The 20,002-nt window shown below is 38.4% G+C and overlaps 1 protein-coding gene across 3 annotated transcripts in view; it reads left to right on the top strand.

Annotated features, from left to right (window-relative positions):
* Positions 1–20,002, top strand: part of PRRC2C (proline-rich coiled-coil 2C) — an 86,455-nt gene that overhangs the window by 4,280 nt on the left and 62,173 nt on the right. For all 3 annotated transcript variants that reach the window (XM_011962294.1, XM_011962295.1, XM_011962296.1), the window contains exons 5-12: positions 1,894–2,117; positions 6,504–6,586; positions 7,557–7,690; positions 7,768–7,855; positions 9,152–9,296; positions 12,063–12,116; positions 16,266–16,878; positions 19,644–19,813. In XM_011962294.1, the coding sequence (XP_011817684.1) occupies positions 1,894–2,117; positions 6,504–6,586; positions 7,557–7,690; positions 7,768–7,855; positions 9,152–9,296; positions 12,063–12,116; positions 16,266–16,878; positions 19,644–19,813 (1,511 nt within the window). The remainder of the gene's footprint in view (positions 1–1,893; positions 2,118–6,503; positions 6,587–7,556; positions 7,691–7,767; positions 7,856–9,151; positions 9,297–12,062; positions 12,117–16,265; positions 16,879–19,643; positions 19,814–20,002) is intronic.

Genomic DNA, 20,002 nt, shown 5'->3' on the forward strand with positions numbered 1-20,002 from the left:
AGGGATTTTTTTTTTTTTTTTTTTGAGGCAGAGTCTCGCTCTGTCGCCCGGACTGGAGTGCAGTGGCCGGATCTCAGCTCACTGCAAGCTCCGCCTCCCGGGTTTATGCCATTCTCCTGCCTCAGCCTCCCGAGTAGCTGGGACTACAGGCGCCCGCCACCTCGCCCGGCTAGTTTTTGTATTTTTAGTAGAGACGGCGTTTCACCGTGTTAGCCAGGATGGTCTCGATCTCCTGACTTCGTGATCCGCCCGTCTCGGCCTCCCAAAGTGCTGGAATTACAGGCTTGAGCCACCGCGCCCGGCCCTAGAGGGATTTTTAAATGTCTTCTTAATTGTGATAGCTTCATATTGTCATTACCAAGTATCTTAAAGGACCTTGTTTACATGGAGAGGTTCATCTATGACAGAAGTGTTTACAAATTCCGTATTTCTGTTTTTTTGTTTTGTTTTGTTTTGTTTTTGTTTTTTTTGAGACGGAGTGCAGTGGTGCAATCTCGGCTGACTGTGAACCCTGCCTCCCGGGTTCACGCCATTCTCCTGCCTCAGCCTCCCGAGTAGCTGGGACTACAGGCGCCCGCCACCATGCCCGGCTAATTTTTTATATTTTTTAGTAGAGACGGGGTTTTGCCATGTTAGCCAGGATGGTCTCGATCTCCTGACCGCGTGATCCACCTGCCTCGGCCTCCCAGAGTGCTGGGATTACAGGTGTGAGCCACCGTGCCTGGCACAAATTCCATATTTCTAATAATATGATATATTTCACATTTTTTGGCTCTTATCAGATCTGAATAAATCTAAATTTTATTTTTATTTTTCAAGCGTCATAATGTGGTTGGTGCATTTGTATTAGAAATAGATGTGCCAACTCCTCTATTTTCTTGTTCAGTTGAATTTTCACCAGTTATTTATTGCTGCATAACAAATTTAGCAGTGTAAAACAACAAACTGAACTATACTTATGATATCCCACTGTATCTTAAGGTCAGGAATCCAGGATCAACTTAGCTTGAGGTTCTGGCCAAGGGACTCCCTCTCAAAGCTGCAGTTAAGCTGTCTAAAGATGACTTGACTGGGGCTATACTTCCAAACTGGTGTAGCTATTGGCTCTTTACTTTCATGGTCTCTTAGTGGGGCTGCTTATGACATGGCTTCTGCAGAATAAATGATGAGAGACAGACATCCTCCACCCAAGACAGAAGCCCACAGTCTTTAATAACTTAATCTGGAAAGGGACATGCTATCACTTCTGCCATATTCTACAGGTTACACAGACCAACCCTGCTATATTGTGAGAAGAGACTACACATGGTGTAAATACCAGAAGATAAAGATAATTTGGGCTATCCAGGAGACTGGTTACCATGCAGCGTTTCCTAGCAAAACCACCTAGCTGTTTTATTTGGTTAAGTGTAGTTACACCAGATAATTTCACGCAGTCCGTTCACTTGGGGGCATCTGTAACTAGCAGTGATATACTGGAAACAGACAAATGAGAATATCACTGTCAACCCTTACCGATTGTAGAAGTCCCATCTTCTTTCCCTCAGGACACCTCAGGTGTGTCACTCTGAAACATGGCCATCTGATATGGGGAGAACAGTGATTTTAATCTCTATACCAAATATTGCTAAAGCCTCATAGAGAAGTTCTAATATTTTCTTCTCCCACCCCAGTATTTGCTTGTGGTGACACCCTCTGAGGTACATCCTCTCCACTTTGGAAGCCGCTACTACCCAAACACCTTGAAAGCATTAGTAGGACCTGAATTAGACTTTTCCTGCTCTTTCACTCTGCTTACTTGCTTTCATTTTCCTGAAATGTGCCTGGTTTGGTTTCACTTTGTTCCATTTTCAGATTTTTATCTTTTTCCTTTTTTCTCTGCCTTCATACTAGATGTTGCTTGTTGGAGAGATGGTGGTAAGGCTGCTGGCTCACCTTCATCATCTGATCAAGATGAAAAGCTCCCTGGCCAGGATGAAAGCATAGCTGGAACATCAGAGCAAAATGATATCCTCAAAGTGGTGGAAAAGAGGATAGCTTGTGGTCCTCCACAGGCTAAACTGAATGGACAGCAGGCTGCTCTCGCTTCCCAGTATAGAGCTATGATGCCTCCTTATGTGAGTATTGTTAAATGAACAAGCAGTCAAACAAGAGGCTTTTGATCTGGGGTCCAAGGAGCAAATTGTTGCAGGGAAAAATTTAGGTCTTTATTTTCATTAACATCTAACTAAAAATTAGCATTTTCTTTTATTGTATGGTATATTGTGAGAAGGGACTACACGTGGTGTAAATACCAGAAGATAGAGATCGTTTGGGCTGTCCGGGAAACTGGTTACCAAGCAGTGTTTCTTAGCAAAACCACCTAGCTGTTTTATTTCGTTAAGTGTAGTTGTACCATATAGGAAACAAATCACAGGACTATCAGCAGTGTCTTTATTATTAACAGAGATTGTAGATATTTTCATATCACATTACATTCAACATTACTTCAAAATAATTATTAGACCCATAGATAATCTAATAAAGAAGCACATACATTACCATACCACAGATTTATTTTGTAAATACAGAGAACAGTTACACTAAAATTCTGTTTAATATAATTGTTTGTCTTTGCAATATTTTTGTATTTTACATTATGCATTTAAAATGTTTTCCTGAGAGGAAGTCCATAGGATTCATCAGACTGCCAAAGGGGTGGTTCATGGAAAAAAAGATAAAGAACACTTGCTGTAGTTTCAAAGTTCTTATTTGTGTACTTTTAATATTTTTTTCAAACTTTTTTTGGTTTTGTTTTTTTGGAGACAGAGTCTTGCTCTTTTGCCCAGGCTGGAGTGCAGTGGTGTGATCTCAGCTCACTGCAACCCCTGCCCCCTGGGTTCAAGCAATTCTTGTGCCTCAGCCTCCCGAGTAGCTGGAATTACAGGCATGTGCCACCACGCCTGTTTTTTTTGTTTGTTTTTTGTTTTGTTTTGTTTTTAAGTAGAGTTGGGGTTTTGCCATGTTGGCAAGGCTGATTTTGAACTCCTGGCCTCAAGTAGTCTGCCCACTTAGGCACTTCAGAGTGTTGGGATTACAGACATGAGCCACCTCGCCTGGCCTTTAAACTTTTTTTTAATGGAAAATTTTAAACATCTGCGGAAATAAAGATAACAGTGCAATGAATCTGCCTCTTTTCCTACCGCTTTTCTTTTTGGAAACAGAGCCTCGCTCTGTCACCCAGGCTGTAGTGCGGTGGCATGATCTCGGCTCACTGCAACCTCTGCCTCTTAGGTTCAAGCAATTCTCCTGCCTTAGCCTCCTTAAGTAACTGGGATTATAGCCGCCTTCCACCATACCTGGCTCATTTTTGTATTTTTAGTAGAGACAGTTTTGCCATATTGGCAAGGCTGGTCTTGAACTCCTAACCTCAAGTGATCCACCCACCTCAGCCTCCCGAAGTGCTGAGATTACAGGTGTGAGTCACCACGACTGCTCTTTTCCTACCACTTTGGATTACGAAAGCAAATCCAAGATATTTCATCAGTAAATATTTTAAGTTCTATTTTAAAGGATAAAGACTTGGGGAGAAAGTTTGCAATGCTGTTATCATACCTAAAAAGAAAACTAATTCCTTGATATTCTCAAATATTATGTTAATTGTAATTGTCTCATAATTAGGATCCAGGCAACATCCATTCCTTGAGATTGGTTCATATTTCTTTAAAGAATCTTGTTACCTACAGATATCTCCATCTCTTGTTTCCTTTAGTACTTACTTGTTTTAATTTGTTAACCTGTAAAGTTCCTCAGATTTTGGATTTTGTTGATTCTATCTTTAGTTTCATTTAATACGTACTCTTACACCCACCCCTGCCCTCCTGCCACATTTTCTAAATTATTAGTTAGATTTGGTGTCCTCGTTCTTTGTTTACTTTCAGCCCAATGTAAAGTTGTAAAGCAAGTCAGATGTGCCTGGATACATACATTTAATTTTCCAGGAGACTCATTACTCTCATAGGAAACAAAAATCTAGGTCATATTTATTTAGTTTGTTGTTTAACTCCTAATATTTGAATCCTAAATATCCATCATACTTTCCATTCCTTCATATTGGTGTTGTTATTTAAAAATATGGAATGCTTCATAAATTTGCATGCTATTTTTATGCAGGGACTGTGCTGATTTTCTCTATATTCTTCCAATTTTGCTGCCAAAGTGAGCATATACATTACTGTTTTTCATCATTGTAGACTAACAGAGGGAAATGAATGATTAAATACAATTACTTGTTAAATGTTTTTTGCTCTGACGCCCAGGCTGGAGTGCAGTGGCACCATCTCGGCTCGCTGCAGCCTCCACCTCCCAGGTTCAAGTGATTCTCCTGCCTCAACCTTCCAAGTAGCTGGGATTACAGGGGCGCGCCACCACACCCAGCTAATTTTTTGTATTTTTAGTAGAGACAGGGTGTCACCATGTTAGCTGGGCTAGTCTTGATCTCCTGACTTCAGGTCATCTATCCTCCTTGGCTTCCCAAAGTGCTGGGATTACAGGTGTCAGCCACTGTGCCTGACCGCTAAATGTTTTCCTAAAAGAAGTTTAGGAGTATGCTGACCTGGCCTTGAAGAATGATTTATACCCATTAGAAATGGGTAGGAAAATAAATTACTCTTTTTCTAATCATTTTCAATTTGTGCTACCAAAGATCCCTGAACTTTCAGGTGAGAGGGTAGGATAGGAAAGAGGGGAGACCAAGTGGGCATCATTCCCACTTTCATCAGCAATTATGTTTGAATAATGTGTTCCGCTAATTAACAAAAACATTTAAATATCACTACTATATACTGAAAATTTAAAATTTGTTTCTATAATGAATTTTCTGGCAAATTCCTAGACTTTAAGCATTTAAGACCACATGAAATTATGCCTGGAATGACCAGATGAAGGATTTAATACAGCTTTAGCTATGAACATATGCCTCCAGTAGTGTCTTTATTAACTTCAGTATAGAAGTGTGATGCTGCTGAAAATTCTCCAGAGTATCCCTCAAAGTTTCCCCAGCTGAGTTTCAGCTGTTGCTTGGCTTAATTAACATTGCTTCAACCTGACTTAAGAGAAATTTCTTCTTCTTGTTCTTTCTTTCTTTTTTTTTTAAAGACGAAGTCTCACTCTGGCGCCAGGCTGGAGTGCAGTCGTGCTATCTCAGCTCACTGCAACCTCTGCCTCCTGGAGTCAAGTGATCTCGTGTCTCAGCGTCCTGAGTAACTGGGATTACAGGCGCACCCACCACACCCAGCTAGTTTTTTTGTGTTTTTAGTAGAGACAGCGTTTCACCATGTTAGCCAGGATGGTCTCTATCTCCTGACCTAGTGATCCACCCACCTCGGCCTCCCAAAGTGCTGGGATTGCAGGTGTGAGCCATTGCACCTGACCAAGAAATTTCATCTTTAGACAGCATAATCATATAAACATCCTTGCTTCAAATGTAAGGTAATTTTCTTATCTAACACATAGTTACTACTTTCTTTTTAGAAAAACTAGTCTTCTATTTTAGGATATAAATTATGTTTTTACAGTAATATAATTTCATATTATTTACATAATTTTACTTAAATGACCAAGCTATTCTTTGACACTTCCTCCCTTCAAAATCATAGGATAAATCCCTTGGTGTTATTTATTCTCAGAATCTATCTTACGTCTTCTCTTTAGTTTCCCAGAGCCAAGTTCCTACAGAGAACAATATTTGGACCTGTTTAGGACTGTTTATAATGATCATTTGTGCAGTAATTTGATTGAGAATTCATCTATGCCATATCTGTAGAAAATTTCTGGGTAGCTCTCTGTCCACCTTTTCCAACTCAGTTCCTTGGATCGTGGACTGTCCCTTAATATTATCTGAACTGAGTTCTTCTTCCCTACCTCTGCTACCCCTACTTTTTTCTTTTTGAGGTACTGGGGCTGGGAACTGATGTTATCCTCCTTATCCACAAATCTGCCTCTAATTATTATACTCCTGCTTGTGGAGGAAGGCCTACAGCATCTGCTTTTCAAATATTTTCACTTTGCTGTTTGCTGGGGTACATGTGTGTATATATCCTGTTGATGCATTTACTTTAATGTAATTTATATCTTATTGATACAGTTACTTTAATGCAATTTTATATTACATATCTCGATAGTTACTTTAATGTGTACATATCTTGTTGATACAATTACTTTAATGTACTTTTATCAATATAATGCAGAAGTCTTTCATATGATGTGCTCTAGTTATTCTATTTGTAAAGAGTTGGTAGAGGCAATGGCCTTGGAAATGGGTTGCTGTTGAGGATGAATGATGATCTATGCTAGCAGGTAACAGTTATGAATAATTTTATTCATTTTAATCATTGTTTCTATAAATTATAACTTCAGGCCTAGGCTCAGATTTTTATGTATGTATGTGTGTGTGTGTATATATATAATTTTTTAAAATAACTGGGTTGCTAAATTTATCAAAATTTTTTGTTTCCTTCATTCAGATGTTTCAACAGTATCCAAGGATGACATATCCTCCTCTACATGGTCCCATGAGATTCCCACCTTCTTTATCTGAAGGAAACAAGTAAGGCTATTAAATGATTAAAGTCTATACGGAATATATATATGCTTGTTAAGATTTCCTAAAGGTGGAGTGGATTGTGTGATTTTGAGTTGTGTAATTGATCGTTTTCCTGTCCTCACAGTACAGTTGTCATTAATAAATAATTGGTTAACTCTTATAAGACAGACCAGAAATAATTCATTCTTTTAAACATTCAAATTAATTTACATAGGATTTTGAAAACTGAAAACCAGGCCGGGCACAGTGGCTCAACCCTGTAATCCCAGCACTTTGGGAGGCCAAGGTGGGTGGATCACAGGAGGTCAGGAGTTCAAGGCCAGCCTGGCCAGCATGGTGAAACCCTGTTTCTACTAAAAAAAATTTAAAAAATTGGCCGGACATGGTGGCGTACACCTGTAATCCCAGCTACTCGGGAGGCTGAGGCAGGAGAATTGCTTGAACCTGGGAGACAGAGGTTGCAGTGAGCCGAGATTATGCCACTGCACTCTAGCCTGGGCAACAGAGCGAGACTCTGTCTCAAAAAAAAAAAGAAAAAGAAAACTGAAAACCATGGTCCTAAAATTGATGACACTTGTTTTTCTCCTCTGCCTTTCATATTATGGACTCCCCCCCCTTTTTTTTTTTTTTTTTGCTTATTATGTGAGACTTGATCCTCCTCTTGAATTATTTTCCTCAAAATTATGTGTTTTGAAGTTAGTTTTATTTATATTGTTATTCTTTAGCATATATTTGTTTTATCTTAAATGTTTGAGAGTTCTTAAAAACTGTGTCAGCTGTTACTTAAGAGTTACATATTATCCTATAATTACGTATTAATACTAATTTTTTCATACATGTCAATGCAGAACATATTATGTAGCTTGGTGTAGAAAACACTAATGTCGAAATGAACTAAATTCCAATCTTTTAGTATTCTCCCTGTTTAGTATCATAAACTTTTGTGTCTTTTCCATGACCTGCCTTTCATTAGAGGCCTCCGAGGAAGAGGCCCACCTCCTTCATGGGCCTCAGAGCCTGAACGCCCATCCATTCTTAGTGCATCAGAACTGAAGGAGCTTGATAAATTTGATAACCTAGATGCTGAAGCTGATGAGGGTTGGGCAGGTAAGAGGCAAAATTAAGTGCTTTAAATTGTTAGATGCTTTCAAGCAGCCAGTCTTGAGTTTTCTTTAATTTAATAGGTGCTCAGATGGAAGTAGATTATACAGAGCAACTGAATTTCAGTGATGATGATGAACAAGGAAGTAACAGTCCTAAAGAGAATAACAGGTAAGTTGTGGTATGCTTTACTAATAACAGTATGAAATTTGTTGATACAATATTAACTACTTATGCAGAGAGGCTTTATTAATAGACAATTGTTTGTTATTTGTAGAATTTATATATTCTCATTAGTTTTACTAAATAGAGGGTGATTAATGAGCTAGATTAATACAGTATACAGCTAATCAGTTAATTAAAATGTGTTGCATCTCAAGAAAGTTGATTTAAAAACTTTTAGGGCCGGGTGCAGTGGCTCATGTTTGTAATCCCAGCACTTTGGGAGTCTAAGGCAGGCAGATCACTTGAGGTCAGGAGCTCGAGACCAGCTTGGCCAACATGGTGAAACCCTGTCTCTACTAAAAATACAAAAATTATCCAGGTGTGGTGGCGCATGCCTATAATCCCAGCTACTCAGGAGTCTGAGGCAGGAGAACCACTTGAATCTGGGAGGCAGAGGTTGCATTGAGCTGAGATCATGCCACTGCACTCCAGTCTGGGTGACAGAGCAAGACTGTATCTCAAAAAAAAAAAAAAAAGATATTTAGGCACTTGGCACCTAGTTTGGAGATCTTTTGAGAATTGGTATTAGGAACAATTTTAAACTGTTACTTTCTTGGCCTGATCCATATTTATAAAATTGGAGAATAATTCCCTGGGTAACTACAGCTGCTTCAGGTCCTCGATTTCTTAAAACTTAGTGAACTGCATTAGGGCCTTAGAAAATGGGAAGTTTTTTATTTCTTTTTCTTTCATTCTGGAATATTGGAGCACCAGCCAGGAACATATGGGTTATATATCATAAATTTTGGGCTTTTAAAATATATGGAAGTTTGTAAGCACATTTGGTATAATTTTTCAGTTATGGCATTGTGACAAACAATCGTTTTATGGTCATTTAAGAGATACCTGTGATTTGCTGTGGCTTTGAAAAAATACTGTAGTTTATCTTTTTATTAAATCAGGATAAATTAGAATGCAGTTAAATAATAATTCCAATATTACCCAGTTATATTTGGATTATATTTCTTACATAGAGGAGATAGGAAATTATGTGATTATATTCTTTTGCCAGGATATATGCCTGACGTGTGTTTAGAGATTTGACAACTACTGTATTGCACTTTCATAGTATATATTTATTGAAAGAAGAAATTGGCACTAGTAGGTCACACACCCATCTCATTCCTTAATACATTCCCCCCCGGAAACCATACCGAAATAATTTTTTTTAATTGCAAAAAAAATGTATGTACTTATGATACAGTTGGTCCACTTTATTTCTTCTACATTTTGATTTTTCAGTGAGGATCAAGGTTCAAAAGCATCTGAAAACAATGAAAACAAAAAAGAAGCAGATGAAGTTTCCAACGCTAAATCATCTTCTCAAGTACCTGCCCAACCACCAGTAGCAAAAGTTCCCTTTGGGAAAGGACCTTCATTTAATCAGGTTTGTTGGACTCATGGAGATCCTTGTTATTTCAAGGATTATCTTGAATAATTAGTCTTATCACCGAGTGGAATGGGACTTAGGAAAAGGGAACTGTGTATTTTTTCTTGAATAGTCTTGAATCTATCGTAATTTTTATTGCATTTAACTGGAATTACCAGTACAGTAGCTAAAATTATCAAGTGAAAACTAAAGCTTCACCCTTTTCACCTTATGATACAGCTCAGTCATAGCAAAGTGTAGGGATGACATTTTTCTAAAATAAAATAAGCATTGCTGAAGTGCTTTACAGTTTACTGAATACTTAAATACTAGTCATTCTTTTTGTATGAATGGTACACTATCTGTAGGGAAGTCACACAGTGAGTAGGGACATCTAAAGTCTGAATCATTTTGAAGAACATTGTGAATGAAGGGAAATACGTGTGCAACAGATATTTGAACCTACTTCTGAGATGGTAAACGGTTACAAAAGCTGCATTATAAACTGGGAATAAAAAGGGCTACTTTCAAGGGAGTCCGCTTATCTCTTTATTAAGGAATCAGTATAGTTAGCATGTATTTGTTGGATTCATATAAAATAGATGGAGGAACTTGTCCCTTCTGAGGGCTAAAAGAAGGTAGCCAACAGTTTCTTCGACAGGAAAAAAAGTCAGTAAGAAGTCTGACTAAGTGGCATAATCATAGAGGGTACAAAATAAATTCTTCGAGAATTCATTTAAGGTAGAAGGTTGCAGAAGACTAAGTACTTGAGCTAATTCTTAAGCATGATTTAGCCAGTATACAAAGGGAATATAGCTATTATAAGCAGTGGAAACACAGGTAGAGAAGTATGAGAAAACATGGCACATTCAAGAAATTCTAAGTAGTTTGATATGGGAGAGAGGTAGACTATATAAGAACCACTTCTTAAAAATGTATGTTATATGAGGGTTTTAATCTTAAGGCATTGATAATCCATTGAAGAATAAATTTATGAAAACTGAAAAAGAATAATTTTTAAAATAACATTTTAATAAAATGTTTTGTGTGACTTTTTACTTATTGGCATAATGGGGAATGAGAATTTTTCGTGAAAGAATAGAGGAATAGATGGAATATGTCTTTGACTTTTTTTGTGACAGTGATATGTATATTAGCAAGTGAATGTTTCATATATTTTGTTCCATTATGTTTTAGATTTTAAGATCTCATATTTTTAGTTTGCCACTAGAAACGAATTGAGCTTACATAAATAAAATTTAGTAATTAGAGGTATAGCTCTCCCCAGTCAGATTTTCTGGATCAGAATTCCAGAACAGTTAGACTAAAATTCTTTTTTTCCCTCTTGAGACAGAGCCTTGCTGTTTCACCCAGGCTGGAGTGGAGTTGTGCGATCTTGGCTCACTGCAACCTCCACCTCGTGGGCTCAAGAGATTCTTGTGCCTCAGCCTCCCGACTAGCTGGGAGTACAGTGGTGTGCCACCACACCCGGCTAATTTTTGTATTTTTAGTAGGGAAGAGGTTTCACCATGTTGGCCAGGCTGATTTTGAACTCCTGGCCTCAAATGACCCACCGGCCTCAGCCTTCCAAAGTGCTGGGATTACAGGCGTGAGCCACCATGCCTGGCTAAAATTTTTGTTGTAAAGTGCATTTGAGATTCTAACCTTGTTGAAATAGCAGAGTGATTCCATAAAAAGTAATCTTGTAATGAGTGATATGCTTTTATTTAAAAATAGAGAAGGAGAAAGATATTTAGGAATCTTGTGATATTGAGAAAATCAGCACATTCAGAAATATTTCTTTCTTTTTTTTTTTTTGAGATGGAGTCTTGATCTGACTCCCAGACTGTAATGCATTGACATGATCTCAGCTCACTGCAACCTCTGCCTCTCAGGTTCAAGCAATTCTTCTGCCTCAGCCTTCCAAGTAGCTGGGATTACAGGTGCCCACCACCATGCCTGGCTGATTTTTGTATTTTTAGTAGAGATGGGTTTCACCATGTTGGCCAGGCTGGTGTGTAACTCCTGACCTTGTGATCCACCCGCCTTGGCCTCCCAGAGTGCTAGGCTTACAGGCGTGAACTACCACACCCTGCTGAAATATTTCTAATAGATAAATTTTTTCTTTTTCTTTTCTTTTTTGAGACAGAGTCTTGCTCTGTCACCCAGGCTGGAGTGCAATGGCACGATCTTCGCTTACTGCAGCCTCCACCTCTCAGGTTCAAGCAATTCTCCTGTCTCAGCCTCCAGAGTAGCTGGGGTTACAGGCCCCCGCCACCACACCTGGCTAGTGTTTGTATTTTTAGTAGAGACAGGGTTTTGCCATGTTGGCCAGGCTGGTCTTGAACTCCTGACCTCAGGCGATCCGCCTGCCTTGGCCTCGCAAAGTGCTGGGATTACAGGCATGAATCACCACACCTGGCCGATATTTTTTTTTTTAATATGTTTATTTTTAAGTTATTCTTTCAGGCTGGTGCAGTGGCTCACACTTGTAATCCCAGCACTTCGGGAGGCTGAGGCAGGCAGATCATTTGAGGTCAGGAGTTCGAGACCAGCCTGGCTAACAATGGCAAAACCCTGTCTCTACTAAAAATGCAAAATTACCCGGTCGTGTTGGCACACGCCTGTAATCCCAGGTATTTAGCAGGCGGAGGCATGAGAATTGCTTGGTGCTGGGAGACAGAGGTTGCAGCGAGCCGAGATCATGCCACTGCATTCCAGCATGGGCGACAGAGCAAGCCTGTCTCCAAAATAATAGTAGTAATTCTTTCTTCTTTATAATAGGAACGTGGAACATCTTCACATCTGCCACCACCTCCAAAGTTGCTTGCACAGCAGGTAAATTTTAACTAAATGCTTGTTTATGGATTATATGTTTTGTTTGACCTTCTCTTTTGGTGGAAAGACACCAAATTTTTTATTTAAAACTTTTATGAAACAGTTACTAACTTTTTACCTTGTGACTCTTACATGTCTTACTCTTCATCCTTTTCATTTTCATTCTCAGTTGATAAGCATGCTCCAAGTTTCACTAAGAAAATAAGAAGTACCTAGGAGATAACTTTTTTTTTTCCATTTCACTGTCTGTATACTTTTTCTTCCTATTGTTTTTGCTACTAAGGACACTTTTTTACTTTGTTCCTTGTATTCTTTTCCACTTTTGATAATGTTCTCTCTCATCTTTTCAGAAAAACAACTTCACAAAAACCTCTCTGTTAACATTACTCCATCCCACTACCTTCCATGCCATTGCAGTGTCTATCCTATTTCTCTGTTCTCCGTGAGTGAAATTGTTTTAGTGAACTATTTAACTTACCGTCTTTTGCTGCTCATTCTCTCATTAGCCCTCTCCAGGCATGCTTTCTTTTCCCACTTTACCTTTGAAACTATTATTATCAGAGTCAATGATGACTTCCATCTTGACAAATTCAGTTTTCTTGTCTTCATCTCATTTAAATCTCAGCTGAGTCATTGACATAGTTGATTACTCCATCCCTCTTGTGTATATGCACATATTTTTAGAGACAGGGTCTTGCTTTGTGGCCCAGGCTGGAGTGCAGTGGTGTAATCATAGCTCACTGCCACCTGGACTCCTGGGCTCAAGGGGTCCTCTCACCTCCCCAGCAGCTGGGGCTACAGGTGCACACCACCACACCGGGCTAATTTTTTGCAGAGACAGGGTCTCGCCTTCATGTCCAGGCTGGTCTCGAACTCCTAGACTCAAGCCATCCACCTCGACCTCCCAAAGTGCTGGAATTACAGACTTGAGCCACCATCCCTGGCCTATCCTTAAAACACTTTTTTCCTACTTGCATCTGAGACACCTCACTATTTTGTTTTTCTTTGCTTTGTATTCCTTCTGGGCCTCCTACACTTCGAGTGTTAGAGAACTAAGTCTTGTTCTCAGTCTGTTTTAAAAATCTGTATCCTTTTCCTTGGGAATGTCTTCTATGAGCTGATGGCATTCAAATGTACATTTAGGCCGAAAAGCTTTGCCCTGACTTTTAAGTCATATATTCAACAATCAACTTAACATCTCCACTTGGATCTCTAGTAAACAGCTCAAATATGTCCAAACCATAACACACACCCCCACTTACCCTACATATCCACAGTGCTGCTTCTCCTGTCTTTCCTATTGCAGGTAATGGCATTATTATTCACATATTTGCTAAGGCTGAAACTTAGAAGTTACTCTTAACTCTTTTTTTACCCTACATCTAGCTTTATCAGCAAAATGTCACCTCTACCTTCAAAATGTACACTGACTGCTTGCTACCACCTCTTACATTTCCTTTGAGCTATTGGAATGTGTTCTTGACAGATACTGCTTGCCTCTTATGCTGCCTGCTCACTTGCTACCTTCATCCCATATTCTCCTGTAGTAGTTGTTGTCTTTTTAAAACTATGTATTAGGTCCATTTCTCCTTGTTCAGGTCCTTCTCATGATCTTTCAGATCTCTGTCTACTTTTCTAATTTCATCTGCTGTTCTCACCATATACACATTGCTCTTCCTGACTTCTTTACTTGTTCTTTCTTACAAGTAGATTTTCTTCTCCTGAAATCCTTGTTATGATCAGGATCTCCAGACCTTCTCTAATCACCCTGCTGGGATATCTGCACGTATCACAACCATCACCATCATTTCCAGCAGTCCCTCTCCTCATAACCACTGAAAGCTCTTTATAGCATTTCTGCATACACAGAAGCTGAAACTAAAACATGTAGAAAAAAGTATAGAAGATCAAGTGTTCATAAACTTGGAGCTGACAAAGTTTTCTTTGATAAATAAGACCTTGGCCACGAATTAGAAAGGAAAAACTGTTGGTCAGTTGGACTTTGAAGAACATTTCCCAAAGAATGCAAAGATATGTTACAGAAAAAAATATTCCTAATACATCTGACGAAGGACTTGTATCTAAGCTTTTTTTTTTTTTTGCAACAGGGTCGTGCTCTGTTCCCCAGGCTGGAACACGATCTCAGCTCATTGCAGCCTAAACCTCCTGGGCTCAAGCGATCCTCCTGCCTCAGCCTACCAAGTAGCTGGGACCACAGGCATGCGCCTCTATGCCCAGCTAATTTTTTATATTTTTGTAGAGATCGGGTTTCGCCGTGTTGCCCAGGCTAGTCTTGAACTCCTGAGCTCAAGCAATCCTCCTGCTTTGGCCTCCCAAAGTGCTGGGATTAGAGATGTGAGCCACCATGTCCAGCCTGGGCATTTTTTTTTTTTTTTAATATCTTACAACTCAAGTAGTTAAACAAAAAGACTTGAACATTTATTTCTCAAAAGAAAATGTAAGAATGCCCAGTGTGCACATGGAAAGTTACTCAGTATCTTTAGTTATTAGTGAAATGCAAGTTAAAACCACTGAGATTTTACTACACTGCCAAAATTAAAGACTGATGACACCATGTGTTGGCAAGGATGTACAGAGCAGCTGGCAACCTTATCCATTGGAAAACCTTATAACCACTTTGGAAAACAGTTTGGCAGTTTCTTGTAAATGAAATATATATTTACCATATGACACAGGATTTCCACTTCTATCTGTTTATCCAACAGCCATGAAAACGTTCATTTATGCAAAGACTTATGCATGAATGTTCATAGCTGTTTTATTCATAGTTTAAAAACTGGAAGCAACCCACATGTCTATCATACATGAAACAACATGCCCACAATGGAATACTATCCAGCAGTAAGATGGAGCAAACTACTCATACATAAAATAACCTCAGTGCCATTATACTTAGCAAAAGAAGCTAGCACAAAAGAAAGTATAATTTTACACATCTATAGGAAATTCTAGGACAAACAAAACTATACAAGATTAGAGTTGGGGTGCTTGGGGCCACAAGGGGAGGCAAAGGAGTGATGGAAATGCTGTGTCTGCATTGGAGCAGTGGTTACACAGGTGTATCATTTGTCCAAACTCATCAGACTATACACTTAAAATATGTGCAGCACGTTTTAAGTAAATTTTACTTCTATGAAGTGAATTGTGTAAATTAGGTACTTATATATTTGGTTTTTCAGCTTATCTCTGAGCTGTGGATGAAGAAACTCAGCACCAGGGAGCTTAAGTAGTTTGCATGTGATAGCACTATTAGTACATGGTAGTCTGCATTCATTTAAAGAGACATTCAGTCAAGTGTTTTCGTTGTATCATTGTTTAATCTTTTTGTAAGCATTCCAGCTGGGTTACATACGGCTTTTAAGATTTCTTCACCCTAGTAGCTTTTAAAATCAGTATGTTAAAGAAATTTTTTTATTACTTTTATTGTTTTTGCATTGTTGCAAGCAGTGATTTTAAAACCTGTCTTTGTTTTATAACACATTAATGAAAATTCAGTCATTGAAACTTGGATCTTTCAGATGATCCTCCCATTCTCCACTCCGGGTTCTAGATAGCTTTTCTGGATCTTTCAGTCTGAAGATAGAACTTTTCTTCACCCAGACTAATTTGTAGGAATTTCTTCTCCTTTGGGATATCATTACAGCACTGTCTCTGTCTTTTTCACCTTGCTTCTTTGGCTTTGTGCTTTTTACCTGTAGCTGTATCTTAATTTTCTCAGAGCTAACATGCCATCATTTTGGATATTTAATACCTTCATTTCTCTCTCTTAGGCATTCCAGCTGTGGCAGCTGCTTCTAAAGCATTCATGCTAAATTTTCTTTGTCTCTAACTAGATTTTGAGATTCACTGTTGTGCTTCTAATTTTATTCAACAAATACTGAATGAGCAACAATGTCTGGCACAATAAATAGGTACATAGTAAACACGGGAGAGCTGGATTAATCTGTTCTTAGTTTGGTGAATTATCTAGATGTAATATATTTCCCATCTTACGTGTTTTCATTTTAATGTGTATGTTCATCAGAGAAATTTCTGATACTTTTGTGGGGTTTTTCCTTCTCCATGCCTGATACCCAATGTTAGTCAGAAATAGAGTTGTCATACTCATCTGATACCTTAATGTTTCAGCATCCACCTCCAGATCGACAGGCAGTACCTGGAAGACCGGGCCCCTTTCCCTCTAAGCAGCAAGTAGCTGATGAAGATGAAATATGGAAGCAAAGACGAAGACAACAGTCAGAAATTTCTGCAGCAGTAGAACGTGCTCGTAAACGGCGTGAAGAGGAAGAGCGAAGAATGGAAGAACAAAGGAAAGCGGCTTGTGCAGAGAAACTGAAACGATTGGATGAGAAGCTTGGCATCCTGGAAAAACAACCATCTCCAGAGGAAATTAGGGAAAGGGAGCGAGAAAAAGAACGGGAGCGTGAGAAAGAACTTGAAAAAGAACAAGAACAGGAACGAGAGAAGGAGAGGGAAAAAGAGAAGGAGAGACAGCAGGAAAAGGAGAAAGAGCTGGAGAAGGAGCAGGAAAAACAAAGAGAAATGGAGAAAGAAAGAAAGCAAGAAAAAGAACTAGAACGGCAGAAAGAAAAGGAAAAAGAACTACAAAAGATGAAAGAACAAGAAAAGGAATGTGAGCTGGAGAAGGAAAGGGAGAAATTAGAGGAGAAAATTGAACCCAGAGAACCTAATTTGGAGCCCATGATAGAGAAACAAGAAAGTGAAAACAACTGTAATAAAGGTTTGATAGTCTTCTTCATTCTCTTTTATAAACTTTACAAAGAGCTTTTTGTTGCTTACAGTTTGGGGGTTGTATATTTTAAATATATGCCATCAAAATAAAAACGATTGTTTTATGATAACATTTCCAGTACAAAATATGGGCTAGAGCCATGTTTTCTAATTCTGTATATGAACAGATATCCCTGAAGTGTTTCTCAGTTATTAGATGGGCTTCATTTCTGTTTTATCTGCAGAATTGTATTGACTTCCTAGTCACATGTACTGATTCTCCCCCTGCTTTTTTCTGACTCCAGGACATTTAACTAAATAAAATCTCATTTGTTCACGTGCATGAATACCTCTAAAACTTAACTGGCATAGAGCTTAATGAGAATGTTGGATTATCATCATTAAATGACTGCACCTAGCTCATAATTTCAGGTTTGCTGTTTAATCAGTTTAAATATGCAAGCTTCCATGGTGTAGTTGATATGCTATTAAACTATAGTTTCCTAGAGTAATTATACTTTAAAATAAAATTCTTTTTCTAGATCTAATCAACTTTTTTGTTCTTCTCCAAGTTGGCTTGTAGACTGATTAATGGCATTCAAATATAGTATAAAGTCTTGGCAAAGTTAAAGTTCAGGGGTTTTTTTGTTGTTTTGTTGTTGTTGTTTTTTGAGACAGAGTCTCACTCTGTCTCCAGGCTGGAGTGCAATGGTGGAATCTCAGCTCACTGCAAACTCTGCCTCCCAGGTTCAAGCCATTTTCCTGCCCCAGCCTCCCGAGTAGCTGGGACTACAGGCGCGTTTCACTGCAACCAGCTAATTTTTGTTTTTAGTAGGGACGGGACTTCACCATGTTGGCCAGAATAGTCTCGATCTCTTGACCTTGTGATCCACCTGCCTCGGCCTCTCAAAGTACTGGGATTATAGACGTGAGCCACCGCGCCTGGCCTAAAGTTTAGTTTTAATGAACGACTTGAATTAAAATAGAAATGCAGTTTTATTTCAGTGTATTTTCTGATGTGGAAATATTACAAGTTTTCTAACCTGACCTCTCATGCTCTTTTCTACAAGGCACTGCTGCTTAAAATAATAAGAATGTGTTTTTAAAAATAAAGTTTTTATTTATATGCAGGGTTACCTTCAAACTTGGCTCTTAATGTAACTGTAAGAGTATGAGTATTGTATCTTTAATTTTTTTTATGAAATAAGGCCTGCATGGATCATTTGTTAAGACTTTAAGGTTTCAGATTTTTTTCGTAGTAATCAATCTAGAGAAACTCTGCTATTGATAGTGGGCTTAACATTACATAAGTACTTATGAAGATTGCTCGTAACACCAACATAGTGAAATAAAGTGTTCACAAGAGAAAGGAAAACATTATCATAGTTTAATAAGTTTTATTTGTGCTTTTATTTTCATTCACATTTTATATATTCTCATGGCAAGCTAATTTTAGCTTGGTTTAACAGTGAAATATACCCATGTGATTTTTTTTTTCCCCCTCAATTCTGATACTAGACACATATAATTTTTTTGTTTGTTTTAATGCTCTCTGAGGTGTTCTCAAGACACATGTGATTTTAAAGTCAGTGCCTGTGTAGCTCTTTTTCCTCCAGTGTGTTATTTTCCCTTTCAACATTCTTTTTACTGTGTTGCCCAGGCTGGTCTCAAATTCCCGGGCTCAAGTGATCCTCTCACCTCAGCCTCCTGAGTAACTGTTATTACAGTCGTGCATCACCATGACCTGCTCACTCTTTTACAACATTCTTAATGTTGAATGTAATCCAAGCAATAAAAATGTTATTTGTGATTCTTAACAGCATGCTTTTACATTGGGAGATAATCTTCCATTTTAAATTCATTACTAGTCATTTGAGAAAAGAATTTGTAATAAGCATGGCTTTGTTATTGTGACAAATGACATTCTAGAATGAATTATGTTTGAAGATAACTGGTGATCACTCTGTTGTCTTCAGACTTAAACTCATTAGTTTTCCTTATAGATAATAGTCCCTTTATCCAATAAATAACTAAACTCATTAGTTTTCCTTATAGATTATAGTCCCTTTATCTAAGAAATAACTAAATAAACCAACTTGCTGTCTTTTTAAGTGTTTGTAGGCCATTTGTGTTTTCATGTAGATTTTAATGAACTACCGGTAAATACTGACAATTACATTGATGTTTATTGAAACAATAAATAGGTAGAGTTGGAAATGTTTCATTATTTAAAAAAAAATCAAACCTAGATTTTATATGATGAAGCATTTGGATCTCTGTTCTCCATCTCTAAGAATGCAGCTTTTGGGAAATCTAAGGTTTTGATAATCTAATGTTACCTCATTGATAACTACCAATGTTAAAGTAGAAAATAATGTTTTAGAGTGTGGAGGATATTTTCTTCCTCATTAACTTTTTTTTTTTTTTGAGACGGAGTCTAGCTCTGTCGCCCAGGCTGGAGTTCAGTGGTCGGATCCTAGCTCACTGCAGGCTCCGCCTCCCGGGTTTACACCATTCTCCTGCCTCAGCCTCCCGAGTAGCTGGGACTACAGGCGCCCACCGCCTCACCCGGCTAGTTTTTTGTATTTTTTTTTTTTTTAGTAGAGACGGGGTTTCACCATGTTAGCCAGGATGGTCTCGATCTCCTGACCTCGTGATCCGCCCGTCTTGGCCTCCCAAAGTGCCTCATTAACTTTTATTATACCTAACTCTGTGTAAAAACTATGTGTTTGGTAAGTGTCGTAGATGAATACCTTTCACCCTTTCTTTGAGCAGAGGAGGAACCCGTTTTCACTAGACAAGACAGCAATCGCAGTGAAAAGGAAGCCACACCAGTGGTGCATGAAACAGAACCAGAATCAGGGTCTCAACCTCGGCCGGCTGTATTATCTGGCTATTTCAAACAGTTTCAGAAGTCTTTACCTCCACGATTCCAGCGGCAGCAGGTAATGATAAAAATATTTTATCATGTATGTCTGATTGAAATGATTATTATGCAATAATCTGGGAAATTAGACATAAAACTTACAATGCATAAAGCACACAAAGTTCCCTTGAAATTACTTTTCTTTGTAAATAAAAGTTTATATGGGTTTTACCTTGACCTTCTGTGTCATTCCTTTTGATCTTCTGTC

The sequence above is a fragment of the Colobus angolensis genome, unplaced genomic scaffold (genome assembly GCF_000951035.1).
Source record: "Colobus angolensis palliatus isolate OR3802 unplaced genomic scaffold, Cang.pa_1.0 Scaffold59, whole genome shotgun sequence".
Taxonomy (NCBI): domain Eukaryota; kingdom Metazoa; phylum Chordata; class Mammalia; order Primates; family Cercopithecidae; genus Colobus; species Colobus angolensis.